The sequence below is a fragment of the Phyllostomus discolor genome, chromosome 2 (genome assembly GCF_004126475.2).
Source record: "Phyllostomus discolor isolate MPI-MPIP mPhyDis1 chromosome 2, mPhyDis1.pri.v3, whole genome shotgun sequence".
Classification (NCBI taxonomy): domain Eukaryota; kingdom Metazoa; phylum Chordata; class Mammalia; order Chiroptera; family Phyllostomidae; genus Phyllostomus; species Phyllostomus discolor.
The window spans coordinates 123,017,204-123,042,608 of record NC_040904.2 but is presented as its reverse complement, the minus strand read 5'-3'; the positions used below and the strand labels follow the sequence as shown (position 1 = coordinate 123,042,608).

The window sequence follows — 25,405 nt, the reverse complement described above, 5'->3', positions numbered from 1 at the left end:
ATCTGCCCTTCCATTCTAAATGAAAGTTTTGCTGGATAGAGCAATCTTGGATGTAGGTCCTTGCCTTTCATGACTTGGAATACTTATTTCCAGCCCCTTCTTGCCTGTAAGATCTCTTTTGAGAAATCAGCTGACAGTCTGATAGGCACTCCTTTGTAGGTTACTGTCTCCTTATCTCTTGCTGCTTCTAGAATTCTTTCCATTTTTACCTTGGCTAATGTAATTGTGATGTGCCTTGGTGTGTTCCTCCTTGGGTCCCACTTCTTTGGGACTCTCTGAGCATCCTGGACTTCCTGGACATCTATTTCCTTTGCCAGATTGGGGAAGTTCTCCTTCATTATTTGTTCAGATAACTTTTCCACTTGTTGCTCTTCCTCTTTTCCTTCTGGTACCCCTATAATTCAGATGTTGGATCATTTAAAGATGTCCTGGAGGTTCCTAAGCCTCTCCTCATTTTTTTGAATTCTTATTTCTCCATTCTTTCCTGTGTGGTTGTTTCTTTCTTCCTTCTGGTCCACTCCATTGACTTGAGACCCAGCTTTCTTTCCATCACTATGGGTTCCCTGTGTATTTTTTCATTTTACTTATTGTAGCCTTCATTTTTTCATCTAGTTTGTGACCAAAATCAACCAATACTGTGAGCATCCCGATCACCAGTGTTTTGAACTGTGCATCTGATATGTTGGCTATCTCTCGGTCAGTTAAAAGGATGGGTTCTGGGGCTTCCATTTGTTCTTCTGTTTGAGCCATCTCTTTTATTTTTTTGTCTGGTTGTGCCTGTTATGTATGAGGGGCGGAGTCTTAGGTATTCACAAGGATGAGGCACCCCAGTCCCTGGGTTGTGATGCTGTACGTGGGGACGGGGTTTGAGAGGGAACAATGGTGCTTGCCTTCCTCTCTGCCAATTTCAGTCCCTTCCGCCACTTCCCCCCAGCAAACTGGACCTTTCTGGTGCTGATTCCCGTGTAGGTGGGCTTGTGCACCCCGTGGGACTTTCCAAGGACCTCTCCTGTGAGGCTGGGAGTCTCTCCCTGCATCTCAACCCCCACAGGTGTTTTCAATCAGTGCCTCAAGGCTCTATTTCCCAGTGCTGGGGTACTGGGTTGCACACAGTGCCTTGCTTCACAATTGCCGCCTCACTGGGTTTGCTGGTTGCCACCCCTCAACTGGGGTTTGCCAGCTGCTGCTTGTGCGCCCAGGGTCTGCCTGCTGCAGTCTTATGCGCCCGGTCCCAACACTCTTTGTGCTTCGGAACCCCTCTCCTCTAGGCTTCCCGATTCCTCCCCTCCTACCAGTCTGGATGCACGGGTCTATTTGAACTCCTTGGTTGTCCAACTTATGTACAGTTCAATTTTCTGTCCATTCTGGTTGTTACTCTGTTTCTAAATTGTAGTTGTCCCTATCTTGGCTGTGTGAGGAGGAACAGTGTGTCTACCTATGCCTCCATCTTGGCCGGGAGTCTCTGAATGTGTATTTATTTCTTTTCTTTTTTTTAAATATATTTTATTGATTATGCTATTACAGTTGTCCCATTTCCCCCCTTCTCTCCCCTCCACACTGTACCCCCCTCCCACCCACATTTCCCCCTTTAGTTCATGTCCATGTGTCATACTTATGAGTTCTTTAGTTTCTACATTTCCCATACTTTTCTTGCCCTCCCCCTATCTATTTTCAACCTACATTCCATGCTACTTATTCTCTGCACCTTTTCCCCCTCTCTCCTCCTCCCACCCCCCCTGCTGCTAACCCTCCATGTGCCCTCCATTTCTGTGGTTCTGTTCCTGTTCTAATTGTTTACTTAGTTTCTTTTGGTTTTGCTTTAGGTGTGGTTGTTAATAATTGTGAGTTTGCTGTCCTTTTACTATACATGTCTTTTCTTTATCTTCTTTTCTTAGATAAGTCCCTTTAGCATTTCATAAAATAAGGGCTTGGTGATGATGAACTCCTTTAACTTGACCTTATCTGAGAAGCACTTTATCTGCCCTTCCATTCTAAATGAGAGCTTTGCTGGATAGAGCAATTTGGGATGTAGGTCCTTGTCTTTCATGACTTGGAATATTTCTTTCCATCCCCTTCTTGGCTATAAGGTGTCTTTTGAGAAATCAGCTGACAGTCTGCTGGGAACTCCTTTGTAGGTGACTGTCCCCTTACCTCTTGCTGCTTCTAGGATTCTCTCCTTCGTTTTTACCTTGGCTAATGTAATTATGATGTGCCTTGGTGTGTTTCTTCTTGGGTCCAACTTCTTTGGGGCTCTCTGAGCTTCTTGGATTTCTTGGAAGACTGTTCCCTTTGCCAGATTGGGGAAGTTCTCCTTTATTATTTGTTCAAATACGTGCTCAATCTGTTGCTTTTCCCCTTCCGATTCTGGTACCCCTATAATTCGGATATTGGAACGTTTAAAGGTGTCTTGGATGCTCTTAATCTTTTCCTCAATTTTTTGAATTCTTATTTCATCATGCTTTCCTGCTTGGTTGATTCTATCTTCCTTCTGGTCCACTGTATTGTTTTGAGACTCATATTCCTTCCTTTCACTATTGGCTCTCCTCCGCGTGTCTTCCTGCATCTGTTTTATGGTAATCTGCATTCTTTCATCTAAATTTCGTCCAAAATCAACCAGTTCTGTGAGCTTTCTGATCAGTGTTTTGAACTGTGCATCTGATAGATTGGCTAATTCTTGGTCGCTCAAAAGGATGAGTCCTGGGGGACTGATCTGCTCTGTTGAAAACATCCCCCCCCCCCCCCCCCCCGTCTCTCCTCCTTTTTTTCTGGTCTGGTTGCTCTTGTTACGGTGGGGGGCGGAGCCTTAGGTGCTCACCGGGGCTGGGCACCCCAGTCGCTAGATTGTGACGTTATATGTGGGGGCGGGGTGGGGTGGGAGAAAACAATGGCGGTAGTTCTGTTCCCCTGGACTCAGACCCTTGTCTGGGCTTCTGGGCCGCGAGTTCTGCCCTGGTCCACAATCGCTACCCCTCTGGGTCTGCCAGCCACAGCTTGCGTACTCAGGGATCACCGCTGCCTTCTTGCGTCCCCGGATGGCTTTTGCGCCGATTTCGTGCCAAACCTTCCCCCGACCTCTGCGCCGCCGACCTGAGCCAGCCCCGCGGCCGCCTGGCTGGTCTTCTCCTACCAGTCCGGATGAACGCGTCTCCTTCAACTTCTTGGCTGCCCGACTTCCATTCAGATAAATCCTCTGCCGGATCTGGGTGTTATTCTGATAGTAAATTATTGTTGTAAATTATTGGTTTTCTAATCTTGGTTGTACGAGGAGGTACGGTGCGTCCACTTATTCCTCCATCTTGCCGGAAGTCCCTTGTATTTATTTCTTATGTTCTAAATTGTTGGTTTGAATCCCGGCTTCCTTCCCTTTACTGTTGGTTCTCTGTATAATTTTCTTTATTTCACTTAATGTAGCCTCCATTTCTCCCCTTATGTGTTTGCCGAACTCAGTGAATTCTCTGAACATCCTGATCACCATTGTTTTTACTTCTGAATGTGATTGGTTGGCTATCTCTGTTTTGCTTAGTTCTTTTTCTGGGGTTTTGTTCTCTTTTTTCATTTAGGCCACATTTCTTTGTCTCCCCTGCTTCACAGCCTCCCTGTGTTTGTTTCTGTGTATTAGGTAGAGCTGCTTTGACTTCCTGTCTTAGCACACTAGTTAAGTTGTAAGGGGTGGAGCCTTAGGTATTTGCAAAGGTGATTCAACCCGCTTTACCACTTTGTGGCACTATGGGGGCCAGAAGAGGTCAGAGAAGGGACAGTGCCACTGCCTGGCCTCTGGAGGCTTGCCTAGCACTCGTCCCTTTTCCAGTGACTCCCCCCACTTCCTGTATGCGATTGGCACCCTTCTAGCTGCTGCCCAGTGGTGATTCCCAGAGTGGGTGGGTTTGTGTATGTTGTAGAATCATGTAGGTCCTTTAACTAGACTCTCCTAAGAGACTGGCAGTTTCTTCTGCTGCCCCAAGCCTCACTGGTTTTTATAGCTAGAAGTTGTGAGGCTTTTTTCCCCTGGTGCTGGAACCTTGGGCTACATGGTCTGGCCTGGAGCTGGGATTGCTTGTGCCCAAGCTATCCCTCCCAATTTTTACCCACCACATGTGAATGTGGAACAGTTCATTCTGGTGCCACCTCTCAATGCCACACCATGTCCTCTCTGCCCCAGCTCCCTGGCTCTGCCCCTCCTACCTGCCTGGATGAATGTGGCTTCTTTAAATCCCTGGTCATTGGACTTCCATACAGTTTGATTTTCTGGAAGTTCTGAGCGTCTTTTGTTTTGGGTTAGTTGTAGTTCTTCTTATGGTTGTGCAAGGAGGCAGACCTATAGGTTTGTCTATCTATGCCTCCATCTTGACCAGCAGTCTAGAAGTTTATTAATAGCAATAGTTTGCAAACATACATCTGCTGCCCTGTTGTGTCCCATTACTATTCACTTCCCTGCTTTCTCTCCCCCTCTCTCTCTCTTGCGTGCGTGCGTGTGTATGCACACATACAGAATTAGTACTTTTTTGAGCAACAGAAGGAAAGAAACTGAACTACCCCCATCGTGCATTGCATGTTGAGGCAGGTATGTTTTAGGTGGGGGCTTGTTCTTGCCTTTGTCTCATTCCTGCTGTTGGTATTGTTGGTCTCATTCTGCTCCTCTTTCTCAGTACCTTTAAGTCCTTGGGTTCCACTAAAGAGCAAACAGGTTCATGAGAAGCAGCTGACTATTTCTTTGGCTGGGTCTGGACTTCTGGAGAATAAATGGTACTAAATCGTTTTGTCTTGGTCCTAGTTGAGCTCATGCTGGGCTCTTTAAGAGGAGGTGGGAAGGCTGAGACAATGTCCGTCGAGATGTGTGGGCTGGTTCCAGGCACCCTAGTTTTGGGGAAGGGGTTTCTGGTTGCATCCAGCAATTTCAGGAGGCAGGGAGCATTCGCTCAAGGTTGAGGGGAGCAATGACCTGTGTGATAGCCCAGTTGTAGTGAGCTGGCTCCCACATTAGTTGCTGACACTATAAAACGTCTCTGGAAAGATCACCTTGTCAAAACAGAGGTCAGACAGAATCAGTGTCACCGCAGCAGCTGGGGTGGCAGCAGCCAGGCGCACAGAGGCAGCAGGAGCAAGGGGCGAGAGGCTGAGGTTTCTGAGGCACCGCCACAGTCCTGGGCGTTCTCCTGTGAACCCAGAGCGGAGAGGAAAGGGTGGCATTCAGGGTGAAGAAGCCACTGCAGCCAGAGGAGGCAAGGAGTAGGGCGGGGGTGTCTGGGACCAACAGGGCCCAAACCCTGGGAAAGAGGGAAGTTTCGGGCAGTGAAGGAAGCATTGCCACTTTCCTTAGACCCCTGCCTTTTAGGGGAAAGTAGGGCTGTACACTCAGCCCCAGAGCTGGGCTCAAGGCTTCTCTGTTCGCCCCTAGTCTTAGAGTGGCTGTGGGGTCATCCTCTTAGAATGACTTCAGAGAAGCCATCGACTCTGGGAGCACCTGAGCTGTGGGTTCTTTGTGGCAGCCGCATCCATCAAAGATGGCACTGTGTGTGAAGCTCCCAGTTCAGGGCTCGCCACTGGGGGGTGCTCAGTAAATGTCAGTCACCATTAGTGTTTTGCAGGTAATGGTTTCCTTCTGTTCGCTGAGGTCATTTGGAGCTAAGTGCAGTGGCAATGAGGACAGAATGGGGAAGCTGTATGTTGGTTCACTGAGAGCCCAAACCCTGGGGACTGTGTGGTGTTTGTAGCAGCCCCCTTGGCTCCTGGTTGACCACTTAGTATTTGAGGCACATGTATGAAAGTGTGCATGTTCAGTTGTATTTCTGTGTCCAGGTGCACAGGCACAGCCACAGAGCTGAGGACTGGGGAGGAAGATGGAGCCCCACCCCTCACCCCCCTGCAGCCCCCACCTCTGGATGGAAGGCATGGCAGGAGTCCGGTCGCCGGCGGAGCTTCTGGGAGCGCATCCTGTCACACTTGATAGAGGCATTATGTGCAGAATTCACTGTTAAGGCAAATACCTCATGATAGGAGCTGATTCTAGAGCCTAAGTTCTGGAAGAGCCTACTCGAGGTAGGACCAGCCGCCTTGCAAGTGGCTTCCAGGGACAGGAGGCAACACCCAGGGGCCTGAGGGAGGGGTTGGAGGAAAAATAACGATGCCCTGGGGGAGGGCAGGATGTAGGTGGGCTTCAAAATCTGAGTCCCTCAAGGTCTCCTGCACCGCCAGCCTCCCTCACCCCTCACTCCCTGGGAAATTGGAAGGATATATTTGACTTCTGTAGCCTCCTGTAGGATTTGTGGGAAGATGCTACAGTCACAGGTGGGGTCCGTCACCAGAAGGAGAAGGTTGCTGTTGGGGATCTGATGCATCACAAACACCCTGCAGCACAGAGAGAGGTGGGGCCAGGGAACTTCCCCATGGTGGGCTTGCCATTGGGCTTCAAGGGGAAAAAAGCACCCCTTCTGGAGACTTCTGGTGAGGAGTTGGGGTTGCAGGGGAAGAAGTGGAACCACGAGGAGGTTAGGTCAGTGGCAGCTAAAGGAACAAACAGCCCTGAGCAACTGACTCAGTCCTATTGGCTTATTTTACCCACAAGCCTTTGTAAATGTTCCTTTCCCAGCAGATTGGAGAAGGTGAGGAAGTCCAAACAAACATTTTTGAGAGTGAAAGGAGTTGTTATTAATATATGCAAGGACAACAAGGATAAATCAGGACTGTGCCAAGCAGATACGCATTGTGTGGCTATCCTTGCTTTGGGTGAATGTGGTGGGGACAGGCCACAGGGGGAAGGTGCCATGCCTAGTTTTGGCCACTAGGTGGCACAGTACCCCTGCATACTGCACAGGAATCCTGTGATGAGGGAGGGGGTAAAGGGTTGTGGAAAAACTATTATGCAGAAGGCCTGCTGTGTTTACATAATAACAGCTGCCCTGTACTGAGTGTTTCCTCTGGGATGGATGGCTTCATGCACACACACATATGTATACATGTACATAACCTTCACCATACTATATGAAGTGGTTATTATTCCCATTTTGTGGGTGAGAAAACAGCCTAGAATTGGCCAAGCAACTTGCCCAAGTTTACACAGCTAGGAGGCAGCAGAGCCACTTTTTAAATTCAAGTTTGTCTACTCTAAAGTCTTTGCATCATACCATTTACTTCACTCTTACAAGCCTTTGAGCTAAGTGCACAAATAATAGTCCCAAGAAGTCCTCTGTGGCACAGTTAAAACCCTCCCTGACATTATGCAAGAGTGAGAGATGCCAGAACCTGAACTGCTGCACTATGAAGTGGTTTGCTTGAAGTCTGGGGTCTGTCAGGGACGTCCTGGGAAGCCCTTGGCAGATGGCAAGGCTGGCCAGGATGACACCCTGGAGGAGGCCACAGCCTGCTGGGCCAGGACAGAACTTCCCAGGGGAGGGGTCCCTGAGGTCAGAGGAGAGAGTCAGCAGGAGAGAACTTTCATTCGGGCCTCCCTGCCTCCCTGGGCCAGGGCTGGGCAGAGCCGCTTGGATCTAGTGGCCTCTACACGGGGGACGGCCTGAGCCCAGGCCGGGCCCACACGCAGGCGGAGGGCCTAGGAGTGGAGGCGCCAGCCTACTCGCACCTGAGAACAGCCTTAAGCTTTCCTGTTTTCTGCACAGACAGATTTCTAAGGGAGAGCTGACTTCTTTCTTTCCTCACGTCTACCCTTGCCGTCCATCCAAAGTCTCGACGGTGGAGTTCAGCTTGCATGGCCCTGACTGAGCTGCTGCACAGGTGTGAGTGAGACAGACACTGAATTATGGGATCATTTTTTCTGTCTGGGGTGGCTTTGGGGACTGGAGCAGGGATGGACTTGCTGACAAGGATTTGGCCTTGGGATCATGTTCCACAGCCCCCCTGACATAGCACAGCGGGCTGTCCGCTGCCCCCCACTGGCCGCCTCCGTCATACCCTCGCCCTGGCCTGTGTTTCCTTCACTGAGAGAGAGGGAAACAAAGACCCCTGGAGCGTGACCTTTCCCTTAGAGCACCCCCTCCTTTCTCCCCACGTGGGGACAACCCCCTGAGAGTGACCGAGCCTGGCCCCGAGGCTGGGGACAGGGAGAGCAGCCTCAGGTCTTACTTTTGGCAGGCCCCGCACTCGATGATCCCGTTGGCCTCCTGGATGGCCCTCTGGTGCATGAACATGGGGTACTCGGTGTCGCAGGGCTGCAGCACGTCCTGCCTCTGGTGCTTGTGGGCTGTGGGGAGACAGGCGCGGATGGGAGAAAGGGTGTCATGGAACCTGAAAGGCCTGAGCAGTCATGCCTGCGGGGATCTCAGGCTCAGCGCCTCCAGGGCTGCTGCGACCACCGCACAGCAAAATGCCCGCAGTCCCTTTGCAGATGGCTCCCTTGTTAGAAGGCTCTCAGGACATGTAAAGCAGAGGTGGGGTGGGAGAGAAACAAGGCAGGAAAAGGAACAGAATCAAAGGAGGGGAGTGGACCACAGTGGGAGGGGCAGCAGACTGGGCATCAGGGTGCCTTGGGAGTCAATTGTGTGTGGTTGACACACCAGCCTCATGACCTTGGGAAAGCCTCTCACTGCCTGTGGGAGCCTGTACCTCCACCGTAAGCTGCAGTTGGGGGCGTGGGAGTGCACTTTCTGGAAGGTTCCTCTCAGCATTGATGTGCAGGGTCCAAGAGGAAAGCAGAGGCGACCAGAGCGCCAAGGTGTGGCTTGGGGGAGACTTCAGCTTCTTTGTCCCATCGCCTCTCCAGTTCAGTATGGACAGGTGGCATGTCCTCGGGCCCAGCTAAGGTGGCCTGCAAGTGCATGTCCCGGACGAGCCCTGGGCCTGCCCTCCCACCCCTGCTGCTGGTCCCTGAGCAGAGCAGTGAGGGCCCGTGTGCGGCTGCAGGAGCTAGGGGACAGCTGAGAGCAGGGGCTCCTTAGTGTTGACCGCTGCCAACCCTTGGAGCCCCTGAGGGCACGTCTGTGTGGTCCACTTGTGTTCAGTCAGAAAGAACTCAGCACCAAGAAGGGCCCTGGCAGCCTGCCCTGGAGGGCCCATGGTTGCTCCTGTGGTGAGCGAGAAGCAAACAAGGCCAGCTCATGGGCTGAACGACAGTATTTTTGTTCAAAGTAGCAGGGCCATTTTTTAATACACCATTACTATTTCTTCAAGTCACTGTCCACACCTGTCCTTTTGTTCTCAGAGTCTCCCCGTAAAAAGGCAGGGCCAGCAGTATCCCCCCATTTTGTACATATGACCTTTTGCAGGGTCACACAAAGGTCAGCGGGGAGCTATAAGTCTCTAACCCCAGAGACACGCCACCAGACTTTGATGGCGAGAGGAGAGTCCAGGCTGCAGGGCGAGAAGGCCCAGCCGAGAGGAAGGACCACAGCCGGGGTCTGCCCCGTGGCTGGGTTTCAGCCGTGGTCACACTGACCTTCAAGGGTGACTGCTGGGCAGCTGCACTCTCCAGGCACCCTGGGTGGGGGAGCGGCGCTTGGGCTAAAGCTGTGGGGCTGGCTCCCCTCCTTCTGGGGCCGGTTACACTGGCCTCGACCCAGCCGCTGGGTCTGGCCTGTCTACCCTGTCAGCTGAGCCACCTTGTGGGTAAGTCATCTCAGTGACAACACGAGTAACCATGCCAACAGCAACAGGCGGGTGGCTTCCCCAGGGCCGCCAGCTGTGCTCAGTCCAGGCCCTCCCGGCGGCAGGCCCAGTGCGTGCTCACCCAGGACACGGGCGTGGGCGAGGGGCAGACCCAGGCCTGCTGGGCAGGCTGGCCAGGAGCAGGAATGGCAGCCCTGAAGATGAGCGACTCTGAAGCAGTGGAGCGAGGGAGGTCATTCTCAGCTTTTTAAGACGCAGCTGCATCCCCGACCCCGTGTTCCCATGCAGAGGGGAGGAGGGGCCTACTTCTAAATGGGTGGTGACACCTGGGTCATGGTTCCTGTCACAGACACCGAGTGACTGTGAAGTGTCCCCAGAGCGGCCCTGTGGAGACTGTGGGTGTGATTTCCAAAAGGAGTCTGGAAGCATGGCCCACACTGGCCACGTGAGCTGAGTGAGGGTCAGAGGACGCCTCCCGCAGGCCAGAGGGAGAGAGGGGAGCACAGCCAGAGAGGGGGCGGAGGTGGAAATTATTTTCTCATCAGGGAGCCAAACTCTGTGGACGAGTAGGGGTTGGGAGTGCACCAGCCCGGGGAGAAGGTGCAGGACACAACAGAAAAGGCCGTGTGAGCTAGAGGGGCTGAGCACAGCAGGCTGCGGTGACGGGCCCTGTGTGGTGCAGGGGGCCCCGCCCCTGCCAGCCACCCAGCCAGTGGAAATGATGGACGTCCCTCTGCAGTTAAAGATCAGGGGGTCTCGCTCCCCTGGGAATGTGGGCCAGCGTCACAGCGGCTGACAGTGAGGATATTTCTCAGATTTGTGGTCAGGGCTTGGGGGGACACTGTCCTCGGAGAGAAGGTCCCTGGAGAGGTGTTACCCCCAAAGTGTGCCTGTGACCAGACGAGGCCTCTGCCTGTCATGCCCTCGACCCTGAGCTCAGGGCTCGGGGGACACCTGAGCTGGAGGCACCACAGTTCACGTGCCGCAGGCTGGCCTGGCGGTCTCTCGCCTGTGTGTGGTCACGGCCGCTGGACCGCGTCACCTTCTCTTCTCGGAACTGCAAACGCCCTCGCTCGCTCGAGGACATGGCCGAAGTCCTGCCCCTGAGGAAGGGGCTTTACCAGGGCACGGTCCCCTGAGTCGGGGTGTCCGGGACAAAGACAGCTCAGCCCTCGTGAGTGCGCCCCTTTAACAGAGAGCTGAGGATGGGCCTTTGCAGCTCCACGCTGCTCCCCAACCCGGCTCTGCAGCAGGTGCTACTTACTGTGATGGAAGACAGCCTTGGCTACCCACAGCGCAGGGCCCCGCACGGGGCGGGCATAATGTCACACGAGGTCAGGATGTCACAAGGTGGTGATGTCACATGGAATGAATGATGTCCCATGGAGCAGTGGTGTCCCGAGATGGTGTGGTGTCACAGAGAGGTGAGGGGGGCCAGGAGTGAGGGGGAGGTGGTGAGAGAAGGCCAAGCAGGATGAGCTTTGAGCAATAAACTGTCCAGACTGCCCACCCTGCCTGTCACCCGCGCGGCTGAGTGAAATGGCATTGGTGTCACGCACGTGGTTGTGCAGTCTCTCGCACTCACCCTCGGCCCCGCTGGGCACACGCCAGGAGCCCCAGGTGCTCCACTGCAGCAGAAACCTGTCAGACACAGCACTGAGTCTCAGAGCTCCAGAGCTCCCCGGCCCAGCCCTGTTCTCTAGGACATTCTCTTTCCTGCCTGAGGGTTCAGGGCCAAGCAGAGAGATGCCCCAGGCAGCAGCAGGGAGGAGGAGGCCCATACACACAGGATGGGTTCTCCCCAGGCCTTGCCCCCTCCTCTGGGCTCCCTCAGAGGACACACCTGCATCAAGTCCCCCAGCCCTTCCCCAGCCCCCCCTCCCCCACCTCAACCCCCTACTCACAGCAGGAGCTCATTCACCAGCCATCTGGTCCTGGTCAGGAGGGCATAGATGGGCTGGGAGGGAGGGGGACAAACCATTCACCCCAGGCCACGGCCAGGGTGTTCCATCTGAGACCACAACCCTGGGACACCCCTCCTGCTGCACTGCCCGCCCCCCACCCTTCCAGCCAGGGGGCTTGGAAAGCTGAGGTATCTGAGAAAGTCCTATCAGAGGTAGTCCTAACCCAGGCAGGCGACCTGGGTTAGACAAGCTTATCCAGAAGGCCAGGCGGGGCCTAGGGTCCTTGATGATCTATGTGACCACATTGCCGTGCCAGAGGTCCCGTAGGCAAGGGCTGGGGTGGCAGTAGGCAGAAGTGGCAGAGGACTTTTTGGTCAGGGTTGGGAGTGGGGCTCCAGGCCAGATGCCTGAGGCTGGGTGAGATCAGGAACCAGGTGGCCTCATTTTAGGGGAGGTGCAGGGCTTGTGGTCTGGCAGAGGGGAGGTCTGGGGTGACACTCACGCTGACCAGGGGCCGGGCGGCGCTGTGGTGGTGATTTGGGGGTTTGCACATGGCCTGATAGTCGTACAAGGTCACTCTGAAAATCAGAGACGGTGTATGGCAAGGCCAGACCTGCCCCTGCCCTGCCCCTGCCCTGCCCCTGCCCCAGCCCTGCCCTGCCCTGCCCCTGCCCCCGCCCCAGCCCTGCCCTGCCCTGCCCTGCCCCAGCCCTGCCCTGCCCTGCCCCTGCCCTGCCCCTGCCCCTGCCCCAGCCCTGCCCCTGCCCTGCCCCTGCCCCAGCCCTGCCCTGCCCTGCCCCTGCCCCTGTCCCAGCCCTGCCCTGCCCTGCCCTGCCCCGCCCTGCCCCAGCCCTGCCCTGCCCTGCCCCTGCCCTGCCCCTGCCCCTGCCCCAGCCCTGCCCCTGCCCTGCCCCTGCCCCTGCCCCAGCCCTGCCTTGCCCTGCCCCTGCCCTGCCCTGCCCCAGCCCTGCCCTGCCCTGCCCCTGCCCTGCCCCTGCCCCTGCCCCAGCCCTGCCCTGCCCTGCCCCTGCCCTGCCCCAGGGGAGCCTGCAGAGGGTTTCATTCACCCAGATTCCCGACAGTTGGTGAGTTAGGACAGGAGATCAGAAGAGAGCACACACCCAAAGTACTGTTTCTGCTCTTTGCTTTAAAGGGAACGAATAGCAACTTTGGCTTCCCTTCTAAGGGCCCACATGTCCTCATGCCCTTCCCCACTGGGTGTCAAGTCTCTGGCTTCAGAAAGGTTGTTTTTGGAGAACTCTGGGGCTCTCACTGTGGGTTTTGGAGGTCAAGACCCCGAGACCTGTCTGGACAGTGTGGCCTCAGATCCCACCTTTTCTGTGAGTGTGCAGGCAGGGGAGAAGGGCATCCCACTTACTGGCTGAACACCCCCATGCTGAGCAGCTGGGTCATGAGAGCACCATCCACCTCCCCCAGAAATCTTCCTGTCTGGAGAGAGAGGGAGAGAGGGAGACCACAGGGTGAGGATGCTACACCTCCCCCCGGGGCCACGGCTCATTTCTGAGCTCCAGACTTTAGCTGCCACTGGGTTTTCCCTGTAGGTGCCCTTCGACACAATCAAAGCCAGTCTTCTGATCTGCTCTTCTGCTGTATTCTCATCTCAGTGCTTTGAAAACTCTAAGTTGTAATCCATTAGTTGGCTGTGAAATCAAGCTAGGGGTTGCTACCAGGCTTTTTTTAAAGCTACACAATTCCTTTGAACAAATCAGTGTGAATCACTTGCAGCAAGGTTAGACAGGGTTTTGTGGAACTTGATTGCATATTTGCGTGTGTGTGTGTGTGTGTGTGTGTGTGTGTGTCTTGGCCACAAAACACTCAAAAGCGGTGCTCTGTCTCTCGCACTGCCATCCTTGTCACCCAGCTGAAAGAGGTTTGAGAACTCAGCTGCCTTTGACTCCCCCTCCCTCCCGCCCTCCCCCCATTTCCAGTTAATCCATGTTTGCTGTGGATCTGTCATTCACCACCCCACCTCCAGGGACAGGGACTTAGCCTGAACCCTTGTCCTTTCCGCAGTTTCCCCCAGGCCCCAGTCACTGCTGCCAGACAGTGTCCTCACACACACAGCTGGGGTTTGGCTGCTGTCATCTTTGTTTCCTGAAACAGGACACCCTGCCGTCCATCCCTCCTTCACTAGCCAATCCACCAACACTAGGTGAGTGTTGCTGCTGGGCGTCCTCCAAGCCAAGGAGGTCAGCTCACCCGCCTGCTATGCAGCCCGGAGGCCCACTGCACCCGCCGCCCTCCCGCGCGCCCACTGCCTGCCGTGTGACCACGGGCAGGAGGTCAGGAAGCTTGAGGAAGATGGGAGCCCAGCAGCTGGCCCTCAGCAAGCGCTGGGTAAGGTGCGGCCAGTGTGACAAGGAGTCACCAGGATCTTGGCTCTCCTGCCTGCCTCAATTACTCTTCCCAGTCCGCACAGCAAGGAGGGTTCCTTCACGTCCTGCTCTCAGGAGCCTCTTTTCTCGCCTTTTCAGTCAGAACGAACGTCTCATTTCTCTGCACCATGACACTGACAGGCTGGCCACAGAAGCCCATGGGAGAAAAACGGGAGCCCAGACTTGTCTGAGCTCTGCTCTCGGTGCCTGGGGGCCCTTGTGCTCTGACTGGGAGGCCTGAGAGGCTTCTTCGAAGAGGGCAGTGGACGGCAGGGGGACAGCGTGGAGGAGTCAAGGGCATTCCAGGGACAGAACGACAAGCAGGAAGCTGAGGGGCATCCAACCCCGCCTGTTCCTCCAGGCGCAGCCCTGTAGCCGTCTGAAGCTCCTGTGGGCAGAGGGCTCCCCGTCAGCTGGGGTTCGCTTTCTGCTCTTCCAGTCACTGCGTGCGTGTCCCTGCTCACCGGACGGTGGCGTCCCAGCGGGCAGAAACCTGCCTCTGCTCCCCACAGACCACCCAGGGTCTCGCTCACAGTGTCACACGGTGCGTGTCTGCTGAAGGACGGCGCGAGCGAACAGACAAGGGGGTGTGCGAGCGGCGTGCGTGTTCGGCTCCCTGGGGAAGTGCAGTGAGGTGGAATTGAGGCTCCTGATCAGGCTGTCCCCTTCTCCTCCCTAATTCGAGGCTTATTCACCAAACCCTTGTTGTTTAGACACTTGATTCTGAGAAGTCCGTGAGAGTAAGACAAGCTTCTAGACACTGGAAGAAATGTATCCTCTGTAAATAGACGACTTGACTTCGAGGATGTGTCATGCTGGCAGAGAATATCCATCCTTCCTGTCTTTGGTAGGGAGATCCTGCTTTAGTTACTATAGCAATGTACTCCACTAAAAGACTACGTTTCCCAGCCTCCCCTGTGGTTGGGGCTGGCCAGCAAAATGTGAACAAGTCCTGGTGGGCCTTCCGGGAATCTGTTGACAAGGAGAAGCCTCTGCAGGAGGGGCACCGCCCCCCTCTCCTTCTCATCTGGAGAGTGGACTAGAAGGCAGGAGCCCCTGCACCCATGTTGTGTTGTGGAGCATGGGGATGCCTGGCTATCATACCTGGCCTGGGCTGTCTCCATCCATTCCTTATATGAGGGAGTAAGCCTTTAATTTGCTCAAATCACTAAAGTATGAATTCTACTCCTGGCAGTAGAACACAGTTCCTAGCTGATACAGTTTCATCCGAACTCAGAGTGAATCAGTGCCTCAAATAGGTAAACTGACCAAATTTCCTGAATCTACAAAGCCAAGGTCCAACCGTTCAACCTTGGGTACCCTGTCAGTTTAGGCCCCCCCCAACTGAATTCAGAGGGGCACCCAGCACAGCACGGCGGGGGACTAGAGCCTCTGCACAGCCACAGCACTAAGGGCTTCTGGGAGCTCTGCCTGCCCACCAGCTCCGCTCACCCCAGGGCAGGGCTCCACTCTCACTGAGGGCAACCCCCACATACGCAACGGTCCCTTGGGCTCCAGAGTTTCCAGTCTTTAAGGAGGCCGGAGAGAGGCGAGGCCTGTGAGGTGCCTCCCAGTAGCCTTGAGCAGGGAGCAGATGGGGCATGTGGCACCAAGAATGCAGAACTGATGAGTGCCTGGGCATGGGCTAATTGGCATGCCTGAGTGAGTGTGCTGGCCCCAAGGAGAAGTGGGGCCAGAGGGTGAAGTAAGGCCAAGATTCCCTCTGGTGTTGGAACGGATCAAAGTCATATGGCCTCCTTACCTAGGGACAGTCTCAGTTTCTTCTCTAAAAATGGGAAAACACTCTTAATGGGTGTGAGGATTAATTAAATGAATCACCAGAGTGAAATCTGTGTGCACAGTTCCTAGTGGGGGCCAGTCCTTTCTTCCCTTCCTGCTGTACCGCCTCGCCTGTGTCCCCTGAGCTGCACAGTCTCTCAGCAAGCACCTCTGGCCCTTCGGCCCACTGGGGCTGGGAAGAATGTGGAGGCTGGGCACCAGCTCTGCACTCCTGGAAAGCTTCTGCTGCCATCGGCTGTCTGGGGTTCAGGTGATCTGCTGGATTTCACTTGGGAGGCACCCCACTCAAGCTGCCCAAATGAGGGCTCCCTGGCCCAGGAAAGGAGCATACGGGGGAGCCCAGAGACATGCTGAGACAGGCAGTGAGGAGTTGGGGACTGGAGGGGCAAGTTCAGGAGCACATGCATGGCAGTGAGGTTGAGGTTTCTCCTGCACCCACTGCGGCTGCTGAACCTACGGCACCAGGGAGTGATGCAAAGACAGCCTGCTATTGCATGTGTGGGGGAAGCACAAAGGGCTTGGGGAGGTAGGGGAGGAGGAAGGGGGCCAGAACAAACAGCTGAGGCCCAGGACAGGCACATCAGAGGCCCTGTGAGGGCAGCCGTGGTCTGAGGGCCCTGTAGGCACTGACTGGCTCTGTGGGCTGCGGTGGGGTGGGGTGGGGGGGTTGCTATGCCTTCTGAGAGATTTCAGCCCTTAGAGAGAGACACCACAATGGGGTGTTTGAAGAGGTCCATTTTGAAGGTCCCATGTGTGGGTGCTACCCACAGGCAAATGACAGGGCTCAGAGTCCCTAAAGCCAGGGTGACAGGTCCTCTGTAAACATCACAAAGATCCACAGAGCTGCTGTCATTCTCATGGCCCTTGCTGTCTGCTCTCTTTCTAGGCCCCACATAGACATCTGTAATCCTGTCGTTTGTAGTCCTTTATATAAGAATGAGTCCTGAGCTGGAAGAGAGGCCCAGAGGGGCGAAATATCTAACCCTCAGGCCTGGTGCAAGGCCAAGATGAGGAGAGAGCCAAGCACTCCTCCCTCAGTCAGGCCACAGGGGGCGCTCTGGGCTTCTGCACTCCTGCGATGGCTGGGTAGGAGGGTCTCCGTGAGGAAGGGCTGGGAAGGACTCTGTCTGGAAAGAATCACGGTATCTGGAGCAGTGGCAGGCTTCTGTTCCCAGGCCCTGGATGGACCTTGGCAGGGACAAGAAGTGGCCTGGACCTTCTGGCACATTCACCCAGTCCAGAAAGTGCATCCGGATCAGCAGCAACCGGCACTAAGGCCAAGGTGGTGGCGCTCAGACCCTGCCACACGCTAGAACCGCCAGGGGGTGTGCTGCAGCTCGGGGGGTGGGCCCCCCGGAGTTTCTCATTCCTTTGGTCAGGGGTGGGGCCTGGGAACATACATGTCTATCAAGCTCCCAGATGCTGCTGCCCCCCGCCCCCAAATTTTGAAGTCTAGAGATGGAAGGAGTGAGTGGGGAGAGAAGGGCTGAGCTGGGATTGGACCAGACTTGTGGCCCTTGGTGGCCCTTGGTGGCACTTGGGTGTGTTTGGTGGGCAAGTTCAAGTGGATGAGTAGGGATGTGTGGTGGGATGGTTCTGAAATGGTTCACAATGGCCCAGCCTCTTCTAGTCATGCCCTTGTGTGAGCCCATCCCTTTGAGGGTGGGCTGGACCTGGTAACTTGCTTCTAGTGAGTGGAATATGGCAAAATTGACCACTTCGGAGGTTACTTCGGAGGTTAGGCTCCCAAGACTGACTTCTGTCTTCCTCTCTCCTCTCTGTTCTTGCTGCAGTGAAGCTGGCTGCCAGGTGAGAGCTGTCTTCTGGAGAAGCCCACCTGGCAGCCAGAACCTGCCAGCAACTGTGGGGGTGAGTTTGAAAGCTGAGCCTCCTGTAGTTGAGCTTTGAAATAGCTTGAATGAGCAGAGCTGGCTGGTACCTTAATTGCAGGCCTGTGAGACCCTGAGCCACTCACCCAGCTAAGCCACACCCAGACTTGTCACCCCCAGGACCTGGGGGATAGTAAGTCTTGTGGTTTTAAGTTATTATACTTTGGGGTAATTTCTTATGGAGCAATAGATAACTGCTACAGAGTTATTGAATGAATGAATTTTTTAAAAAAGCAAAAACAGATGGATGGATGGCCCAGCCTGTACACCTACTGGGCACTACTCCTACCGTTGGTGTCTCTGGCCTGAGTGGTCAAGGTCCTAGAGCACTGGTCCTAATTCTGTGTGACTTGGCCAGTGCGGCCGGGCGAGTGACCTCTGCCCTGAGCATGAACAGAATGAGTTAGGGCAGGGGCCTGGGCAGGAGGATGACTACCCTACACCCAGACTTGCAGCCTGAAACACTCCCCAGAGAAGGCCCCTCTTCCTGGGCTCACCCACTTTGCCCAACAAATTCTCGGTTTCCATCAGTACCCACGCTCTCCCAGCTTGGCTTCCCTCACAGAGCCTCAGTTTTCCCCTGGCATAAAAGGAGACTGACATCACCCCCAGAGCTGATCAGAGGAAGCCTCCCCCACCGTTCCTGGGGCCTCACGGTGGTGGGGAGGACGAGGGGAGGCACCGGCTGTGACAGAGGCGAGGGTGGCCAGGCTCAGTGGGAGCTTGGGGCTCTGGAGGAGGTCCTAGTAGGTCCCAACCCTATTCATGAAGATTGGGTTTCATTTCATTTGTACTCCGCTTCATTTTTCAAGGGATTTGTAAAACTACATACGATATTATAAAACAATGCAATAGCTGAGAAAATGGGCAAAGAAGCTAAGTAAACACAGGCTTTATAAAATGTAAGCCTCTGAAGAGCTGTTTGCTATCATATATTGTCCAGCCTGCTGAGCGAGGGTTCAGCAGGGCCACTGTGAGTGAAGCGAAGGGCCCCTTGGGAGCGCCTGTCCCCGGCCCTGCTCCCTGCAGGTTGCCCTGCTGCCTCTCAAGCAGCTGTCAGCAAACGATGGCTGGGGGGCCAACCTGGCCCTTGAGCTAAGAATGTGTTTCTATTTTCAAATGGTTGGAAAAAACTCAAAATATTAATAATATTCCATGACATAAAAATTATGTGAAATTCAAATTTAAGGATCTATAATTAAGTTTTATTGGAACAAAGCCATGCTCACAGTTCCACATGGCGGGCGGCTGCCCCTGTGCTTCCCCTGTGCTGCCCCTGTGCTGCCCCTGCGGAGCTGGACGGGCGAGGCTGTTGGGCCGGAAGCCTGCGTGCAGCTCTCTGCGCTCCGCTCGGGGGCCTTGCTGACAGCTGCTCCAGAGCTGGCCTCTCAGGCGTGGCTCCTCGCCCCCTGCGCCCTGCCGCTCTCCTCCCCAAGGTCCAGCCTTCCACACTCTCTCTGAAACTCTGGCCCTTGAAAACCAACACCACAGGGACCTGGAGACACTGCCCATCTCAGTTCCCAGGGCAGCAGGGGTCGGCACATAAATGATTGAGAGCATCAGATAGGCCCAAAGCCTCTTTCCAACCACCGGTTTCAACTTCTGTCATTGCCGTTTTCTCCCAGAGCGGCTAGGAAACATTAACTGAACAGGTGCTCAGTCCAGGGAAGAGTGATGTGGCCAAGAGGGGGCATGAAAGGGACAAGGGGGCACAGCGGAGGCACTCAAGGAATGGCAATGCATGATCAGCAGTTCGAGTCCTGCACCAGATGTCTTGACAGTCAGCTGACCCCTGACTCCCACTACGGAGGAAAATGGGCAAAACCATCTTCCTCTTCATGCCTGCGGCTGAGACAGGCCCCATAGAAACGGGTCATTCCAAATCTCTCCTCAGGTAGTCAGATTCCATGACCCACTGGGGCCCCTTCCTCCATTGCCCTCTTTCTCCCATCTTCCTATTCCCTGGCTCTGCTGATGCCGAGGCAGGGGGCCGCCGTGGCCATGGTCTCTTCCCCTAGCTCTGCTGTTACCCGGGAAGTTGAGAGTGACCTTAGACATCATGTCATGCAGCCCCTTACTTTAGAGAGGAGGAAACTGAGGCATGGCTAATGGAAGCTGCTTACCCCAATCACATATCTATCTAATCAGGGGAAAAGCTCATTCTGGACCAAATACCATTTCCCTTCCATTGAGGCTCAGGATGAAGGCCACTTTGATGCTTCTGGCTTGTTTCAAGGAAACACTTCCCACGGAGATATTCAGGTTTGGTTCAGGTTTGATTCCTGACTAAATAAAAAATTAATTTTGGGGCCCAATGTGGGGCTTGGCAAAGCAAAATTATGATTGCACCTGTCCCTTTGCCTTTCTGAGCTATCTCCCAGGCCCAGGGAGATATCCACAGGCCTGGGGAAGGCTAGACACGTGAGCCAGGCTGCAACATGAGGATTGCCTCCGTGCCTCTGTTTCCCTGCCGGCACACCGAGGGGCATGTTTGCTGCTGGGTTAGAATTTTCCACAGGGGAGGTCCAGGCAGGGAGACAGCACAAAAGGGAAGGCCTGGCCCTCCTGACCTTGTGAAGGTAGGAGGGGAGGGAGCTATGGTCTCAATGTGTTTCCCCAAGTTCATGTGTTGAAACCTAATCGCCAAGGTGACAGTAGAAGGTGGAGCCTTTGGGAAGTGATTAGGCGAAGGGGGCAGAGCCCTCTGAAATGAGTTAAAGGCCCTGTAAAGGACACCCCGGAGAGCCCTCTTGTCCCTCCTACCACGTGAGGACACCAGGAGAAGTTTGTGACCCAGATGGACGAGAGCATCACTCCACCAGGCTGGCACCCTGATCTTGGATTTCTGGCTTCCAGAATGCTGAGCAATGCGTTTCTGTTGTTTTATAAGCCACCCAATCGGTACATGTTTGTTACGGCAGCCCCAGCCGGAATGGACAGCTGGGGCGGGATGTGACAGTGGGACAGCAGGAGGGAGCCAAGGAGCGGGAGCAGCCAGGTGCCCGAGGTGCCCAGAGCTCTGGGAGGGGGTGCCCTGAGGCCCCGCCCAGCGACACAGCCCCCGCACTGAAAACAAACAGGGCCTGAGATGCGGCTTTGCTGAGCCTCTCCTTGGTATGTGGACCATTTCCCCACTAACCATGGGAGAAGGCCTGATTAGTTATGGACAAAATTAAAGAGTATTATTATTTATAGCCATCTGAGTTGAAAAGTGTCTGAATTTTGTAATCTTGCTATGGTGGTTTTGGTTTCAAGAAGAGACCCCATTTTCTTCAGACCTTTCACTCTAATCCACTCTAAACCAATGTTGCTTCCCGAGGCCATTAGCCCTTTCTTTGAAGCTGGGGCTGTTGGATGCCTGGACTTCTCCCTAACCCCACTTCCCCAGTGCCTTACCTCCTGGGGCCTCCCTGAGATCAGGATGAACCCGTTGTTGTCGATGACGAAGCAGTCCAGGTCCTGAGGAGACACACAGAAAGGAGGTGAGGTCTAAGCCCCACCCCACGGGTCCCTGCCTGTCGTGACATCTGGGAAGGCAGCCTCTGTGTCTAGGGAGAAGGTGTCCCCTGTGGAGCCAGCGCTGTAGGGAGGAAGTACACTTAGGAGCCAGGGAGCTGACCCATCAAGAGGACGTGGGTTGAGGGGCCCACAGCTCCCACACTCCCGCTTCCATCCTCTTCACACCGGGGGAGGACTTACACTGTCCCGGCAGCTCTGTGGGCACAGCCCATCCCCAGCACTGCACTGGAAGGAAGAAGAGAAATAGTCAATTGTGCATGTGTGCCTGAGCATTTGTGTGGTAGATATGTGGTGTATGATTGTGGGAGTGCTGTGTGTGTGGTGCATTGGTGCTGTATATTGATGTCTGGGGACTGGTGATGTGTGTTTATGGTATGCTAGAGGTACCTGCACATGTGTGTCTATATCTATGTTCAGTGTGTATCCATGTATGGTATATGTGGTATATACTTTGTATGTGTGCTGTGTGATGTGTGTATATTGCATGTTGGTAGCTATGTGGGTGTGTACATGTGTGTATTTGATGTGTGTGGCATGTGCACGTGTGTGTGGTGGTGTCTGGTAGTGGGGACAGGGCACTGCAGCAGTGTCCTTGCTGGCTGGGTCAGCCTTCTCGGAGGGAGCCCTGGCCCCGGCCCCGGCAGCTGTGGCTGAGGGGCAACTGTTGGTCAGCTGCACTGCTGGAAAGGCGCATGGGGGTGGCTTCTTACTGTTTTTTGTCATCCTGCATGATGTGGCAGCTGACCCCAGGCTACTGGGCTGCTGCTCCTTCCCTCTGCCATCCCTTCCACCTTCACTCTCTGGTTTCTGGAACTTGTGCCCTTAAAGTGAGGGCACAGCAACAAGTGACAAGTGAATGGGGCCTAGGGAACAGAGGAGGCTCAGTCTATGGGGGCAGGTTTGGGGCTGGAGGAGCTTGTGGAGGACAGCGAGGAGCCCTAGAAAGCACAGGAGGAGCCAAGTCTGAGGCCTCTGGGGCCCACCGCCGGAGAGCAAGAGGTGGAATGGAAAGGGCAGTGGTAAGGCTGAGCTCTTAGTGGGCAGAGAGCAGACATGGCTTGGATTTTGCCTGGAGGGCCCGAGGAGGGCAATCTCCTTACTCTCTGTGTGGGGGACCTGGGGCAGCAAAGACACAGTGAAAGGCAGGTCAGTCCCAGAGAGAATGCAGTTTCCTGCCCTTTGTCCCAGGTTTAAGCTGAGACAGAGCACTGGCTGGGGAGGCTGGGACCAGAGACTGAGGCCATAGGCAGAGGAAAGGATCCAGGAGCTGATGGGGACCCAGGAGGTGGGTTTTGGGAGGCAGTAGGGCAGCTGGGGGAGTGGGTCTGAAAGTGCCAGCCCCTCTTCACTGTGGATATGTTGGGGAGCTCTCTGGCCCCTATCTGGCCCCCCCCCACCACACCCACCTGCTGCGTAGCTGCCCAGAACAGGTGATGCAGGAAGTCCAGCCTCATTTGGATGCCCACCGCTGTTTTGGGGGAGGTGGGTGGTAGGAAGGAGGAGACAGTGAGAGAAAAAAGTAGATTCCAGTTAAAGAGAAGGGGTGCATCAGCAGGAACTGAGGGGCAGCACCGGGGCAGCACCAGGGCAGAGAAGGCGTGGGGAGAGCTGTGTCAGATGGCAGCCTGTGGGCTGAGGTTCTGGGGAGTGGGGTCAGGGAGAAAAGAAGACAGACTGGTGGCTTCCACCTCTCCACGGCAGATAGTACTAGAAATAGGCCTGGGTTCTAGAAAACACTGAGGATGGCACTCACCCTCGGGTCTTGGGGACCTCAAGGCAGGTGCACCGGGCACACAAGTCCCCCTTTCCCACAGATGGAAGAGTACAGAGGCAGAGAGACTGAGCCATTTGTTCAAGGTCATGTGACCAAAAATGGCTGGCAATTCACGGCCACCATGGGTTGGGTGTGTGGGGCCTCCTAGACCTCCATGCTGAGGTAACAACCCCTCTCGTACCCAGCTTCTCCCAGGTTTGTAGGTAGGTACCAGGAAACTAGAGACTGTCCAGCCTGCAAAAACTACTCTTTTGGTGATGCCACTTACAAGGGCCACTTGTGCCTGTTTGTTTCCCAAATAGATGTAGAGAAATTTGGTGCCAAATGATAGGAGTGGGGGAAGCAGCTTATACTGAAAAGAAAGAGTAAAAATCTAGGCTGACTTCCTACTGCCTGATATAATAATACCAAAAAAGTGTTGAGTGCCAGGGACGTTTATGTCCACGAGCTTGTTTCATCCACACAGCAGACCAGTTCTATTATTACTCAGACTTCACAGCTGAGGACACGGAGGCTTACAGAGAGTACATGGCTTGCCCAAGTCACCTAGCCCCTAAATGCTGAACCAAGTCTCATGAGTCTGTCTCTAAGGCTCTTAACCTCTGTATCCCCTAGGCCTGACACAACCCTGATGGTCCTGAGGAGCTGAGAGGCAAGCACTTGCCCACTCTGGGCTTCAGTTTCCTCATCTGAAACATGGGAATGCACCTGGGTTTCCAGCCATCATGCTGTTTTCATGAGACATTCTACAGTCACCCCAATGGCATTCATTGGAGAGATTTTCCATCACAATCATTCTAACTTCCTGAGGCTCAGATGGCTCTTCTACAATGGACTGAAATGCCCTGTCCCATGTGGCTCAGTTGGTTGAACCCTGGTCAGGGCACGTGCCAGGCTTGCAGGTTTGGTCCCCAGCTGGGGCTCATACGAGAGGCAACCGATTGATGTTTCTCTCTCACACGGATGTTTCTCTTGCTCTATCTTGCTTCCACTATCTCTAAAATACATACAAACATACATACATACATACAATTTTAAAAATTTATAAAAAAACTAAAATGGACTGAACTTCCGGTCTGGCAAAGAGATACAGAATTGTATCCTTCTGTTTTTTTCAACATGAAGTGCCCCAGAGAAATTTGATGAGAGAGAGAAAGACCAGGGGAAGGTCAAGGGGCTGGAGCTCCTTGATTCTCCAACTTCACAGGCATCAGGATCACCTGGAAGGTCTGGTAAAACCCTGTCCCCAGAGTTTCTCATTCAGTAGGTCTGGGGTGGGGCCTGAGAATTTGCATTTCTAAGGTGCTCCCAGGTGATGCTGCGGCTGCTGTCCAGGAGCCATATTTTGGGAACCACTGTTGTAGAACATTACTGTCTGATTGAAGCTTTGGAGATGACAAAGCTGTTCTAGGTCTGAATATCCCACACAGTAGCCACTAGTCACATGTGGCTACTGAGTCCTTGAAATGTGCCTAGTGTGAGTGAGGACCTGAGTTTTAAATTTTTAATTTAATTTAAATTAATTTAAATTTAAATAGCTACCTATGGGTGGTGGCCGCCATGTTGGACAATGCAATTCTAGAGCTCTGCGTTTACAGATCAAGAAACTGAGGCCCCTCCCTTTCCTTGGGGTCTCCTGGCAATTCTGTGGCCGGAACTCGGGCTAGCCTTCTCAAATGGCCCTGTGATATGGGGACATTTGAGTTCTATGGGGCCTTCTTTGTTGCTTCAAGGTCCAGGTGGCTGAAAGGAGTCATAGGGAAGGGACAAGTGGACCCACTTCTTGGTTAATGAGAGACACAGACACAGCAGGTGTGCTCAGCAACCATGGTTGCCACACCCCTTGTCCCTCTTACATCTCTCTCCTCCTGAGGCTGCAGGTGTCCCTCAGTCCCTCCCCCTTATTCTTCCTTTAAGAACACTCTTAATATTCTTGATATTCATTTTACACCGGTTTCTTTCACCTGTAGAGAAAGACTGAGTGAGAAGCCTTCTAAAAATTGCCAGAGGGGAATCACCCTAATGCTTAGAATGATTAGCTCTTTGGGATTTAGGAATGTTTATTTACTCCGGTCCTTAGCCCCTGTGGGCCAAGCTTCTCAGACTCTGTCTCTTTACCTATGGGTCAGTGCCAAGTCTTATAGGAGCATGACATTTCTGAGCTGGAAGAAATTCCATGATTCTGACAGAGAGAGTTGAGGGGGTGGGGTTAATTCTTCCCTAATGGAACAGGTTTTGGGGGCTCTCAGGTAGAAATGGTAGGAGTAGGGCACAGAGAAGGTTCTCCCCTCCTGGGTTCTGTCTCACAGCTGGACTACAAGCTCCTCCAAGGCAAACTCTGGGTCCTTTGCATCCAGGTATCCTTCACAGAGTTTAGGCCATTCCAGCTGCCTACTGACAACTCCACTTGAGTTAACAGTAGGCATTTTAAACTTCATATGTTCAAAATCTAACTCTGGCACTTCCTCCCATAACCTGCCACTCCTTGCGATTTCCCCATTTGGGGGTAGATTCTCTACCTAATACCCCATCCCGTGTTTCCCCATCCCATCCAAGTTCTGAAGACCT

The 25,405-nt window shown here is 54.0% G+C and overlaps 1 protein-coding gene across 25 annotated transcripts in view; it reads right to left on the bottom strand.

Annotated features, from left to right (window-relative positions):
- Positions 1 to 4,263: 4,263 nt before the first annotated feature.
- The window catches only part of CACNA2D4 (calcium voltage-gated channel auxiliary subunit alpha2delta 4), a 128,330-nt gene continuing 107,188 nt past the window's right edge, over positions 4,264 to 25,405 (bottom strand). For 15 of the 25 annotated variants that reach the window (XM_036018450.1, XM_036018453.1, XM_036018465.1 and 12 more), the window contains 12 exons: positions 22,470 to 22,531; positions 21,244 to 21,288; positions 20,941 to 21,003; positions 12,838 to 12,908; positions 11,962 to 12,037; positions 11,460 to 11,512; positions 11,141 to 11,196; positions 10,820 to 10,840; positions 8,077 to 8,194; positions 6,233 to 6,345; positions 5,874 to 5,956; positions 4,967 to 5,153 (listed from right to left, as the gene is read on the bottom strand). In XM_036018450.1, the coding sequence (XP_035874343.1) occupies positions 5,049 to 5,153; positions 5,874 to 5,956; positions 6,233 to 6,345; positions 8,077 to 8,194; positions 10,820 to 10,840; positions 11,141 to 11,196; positions 11,460 to 11,512; positions 11,962 to 12,037; positions 12,838 to 12,908; positions 20,941 to 21,003; positions 21,244 to 21,288; positions 22,470 to 22,531 (866 nt within the window). In that variant the 3' untranslated portion in view covers positions 4,967 to 5,048. Of the gene's footprint in view, positions 5,154 to 5,873; positions 5,969 to 6,232; positions 6,346 to 8,076; positions 8,195 to 10,819; positions 10,841 to 11,140; positions 11,197 to 11,455; positions 11,513 to 11,961; positions 12,038 to 12,837; positions 12,909 to 20,940; positions 21,004 to 21,243; positions 21,289 to 22,469; positions 22,532 to 25,405 lie in introns of those variants that run through there. The other 10 variants (XM_036018456.1, XM_036018457.1, XM_036018466.1 and 7 more) reach the window with 10 other exon arrangements.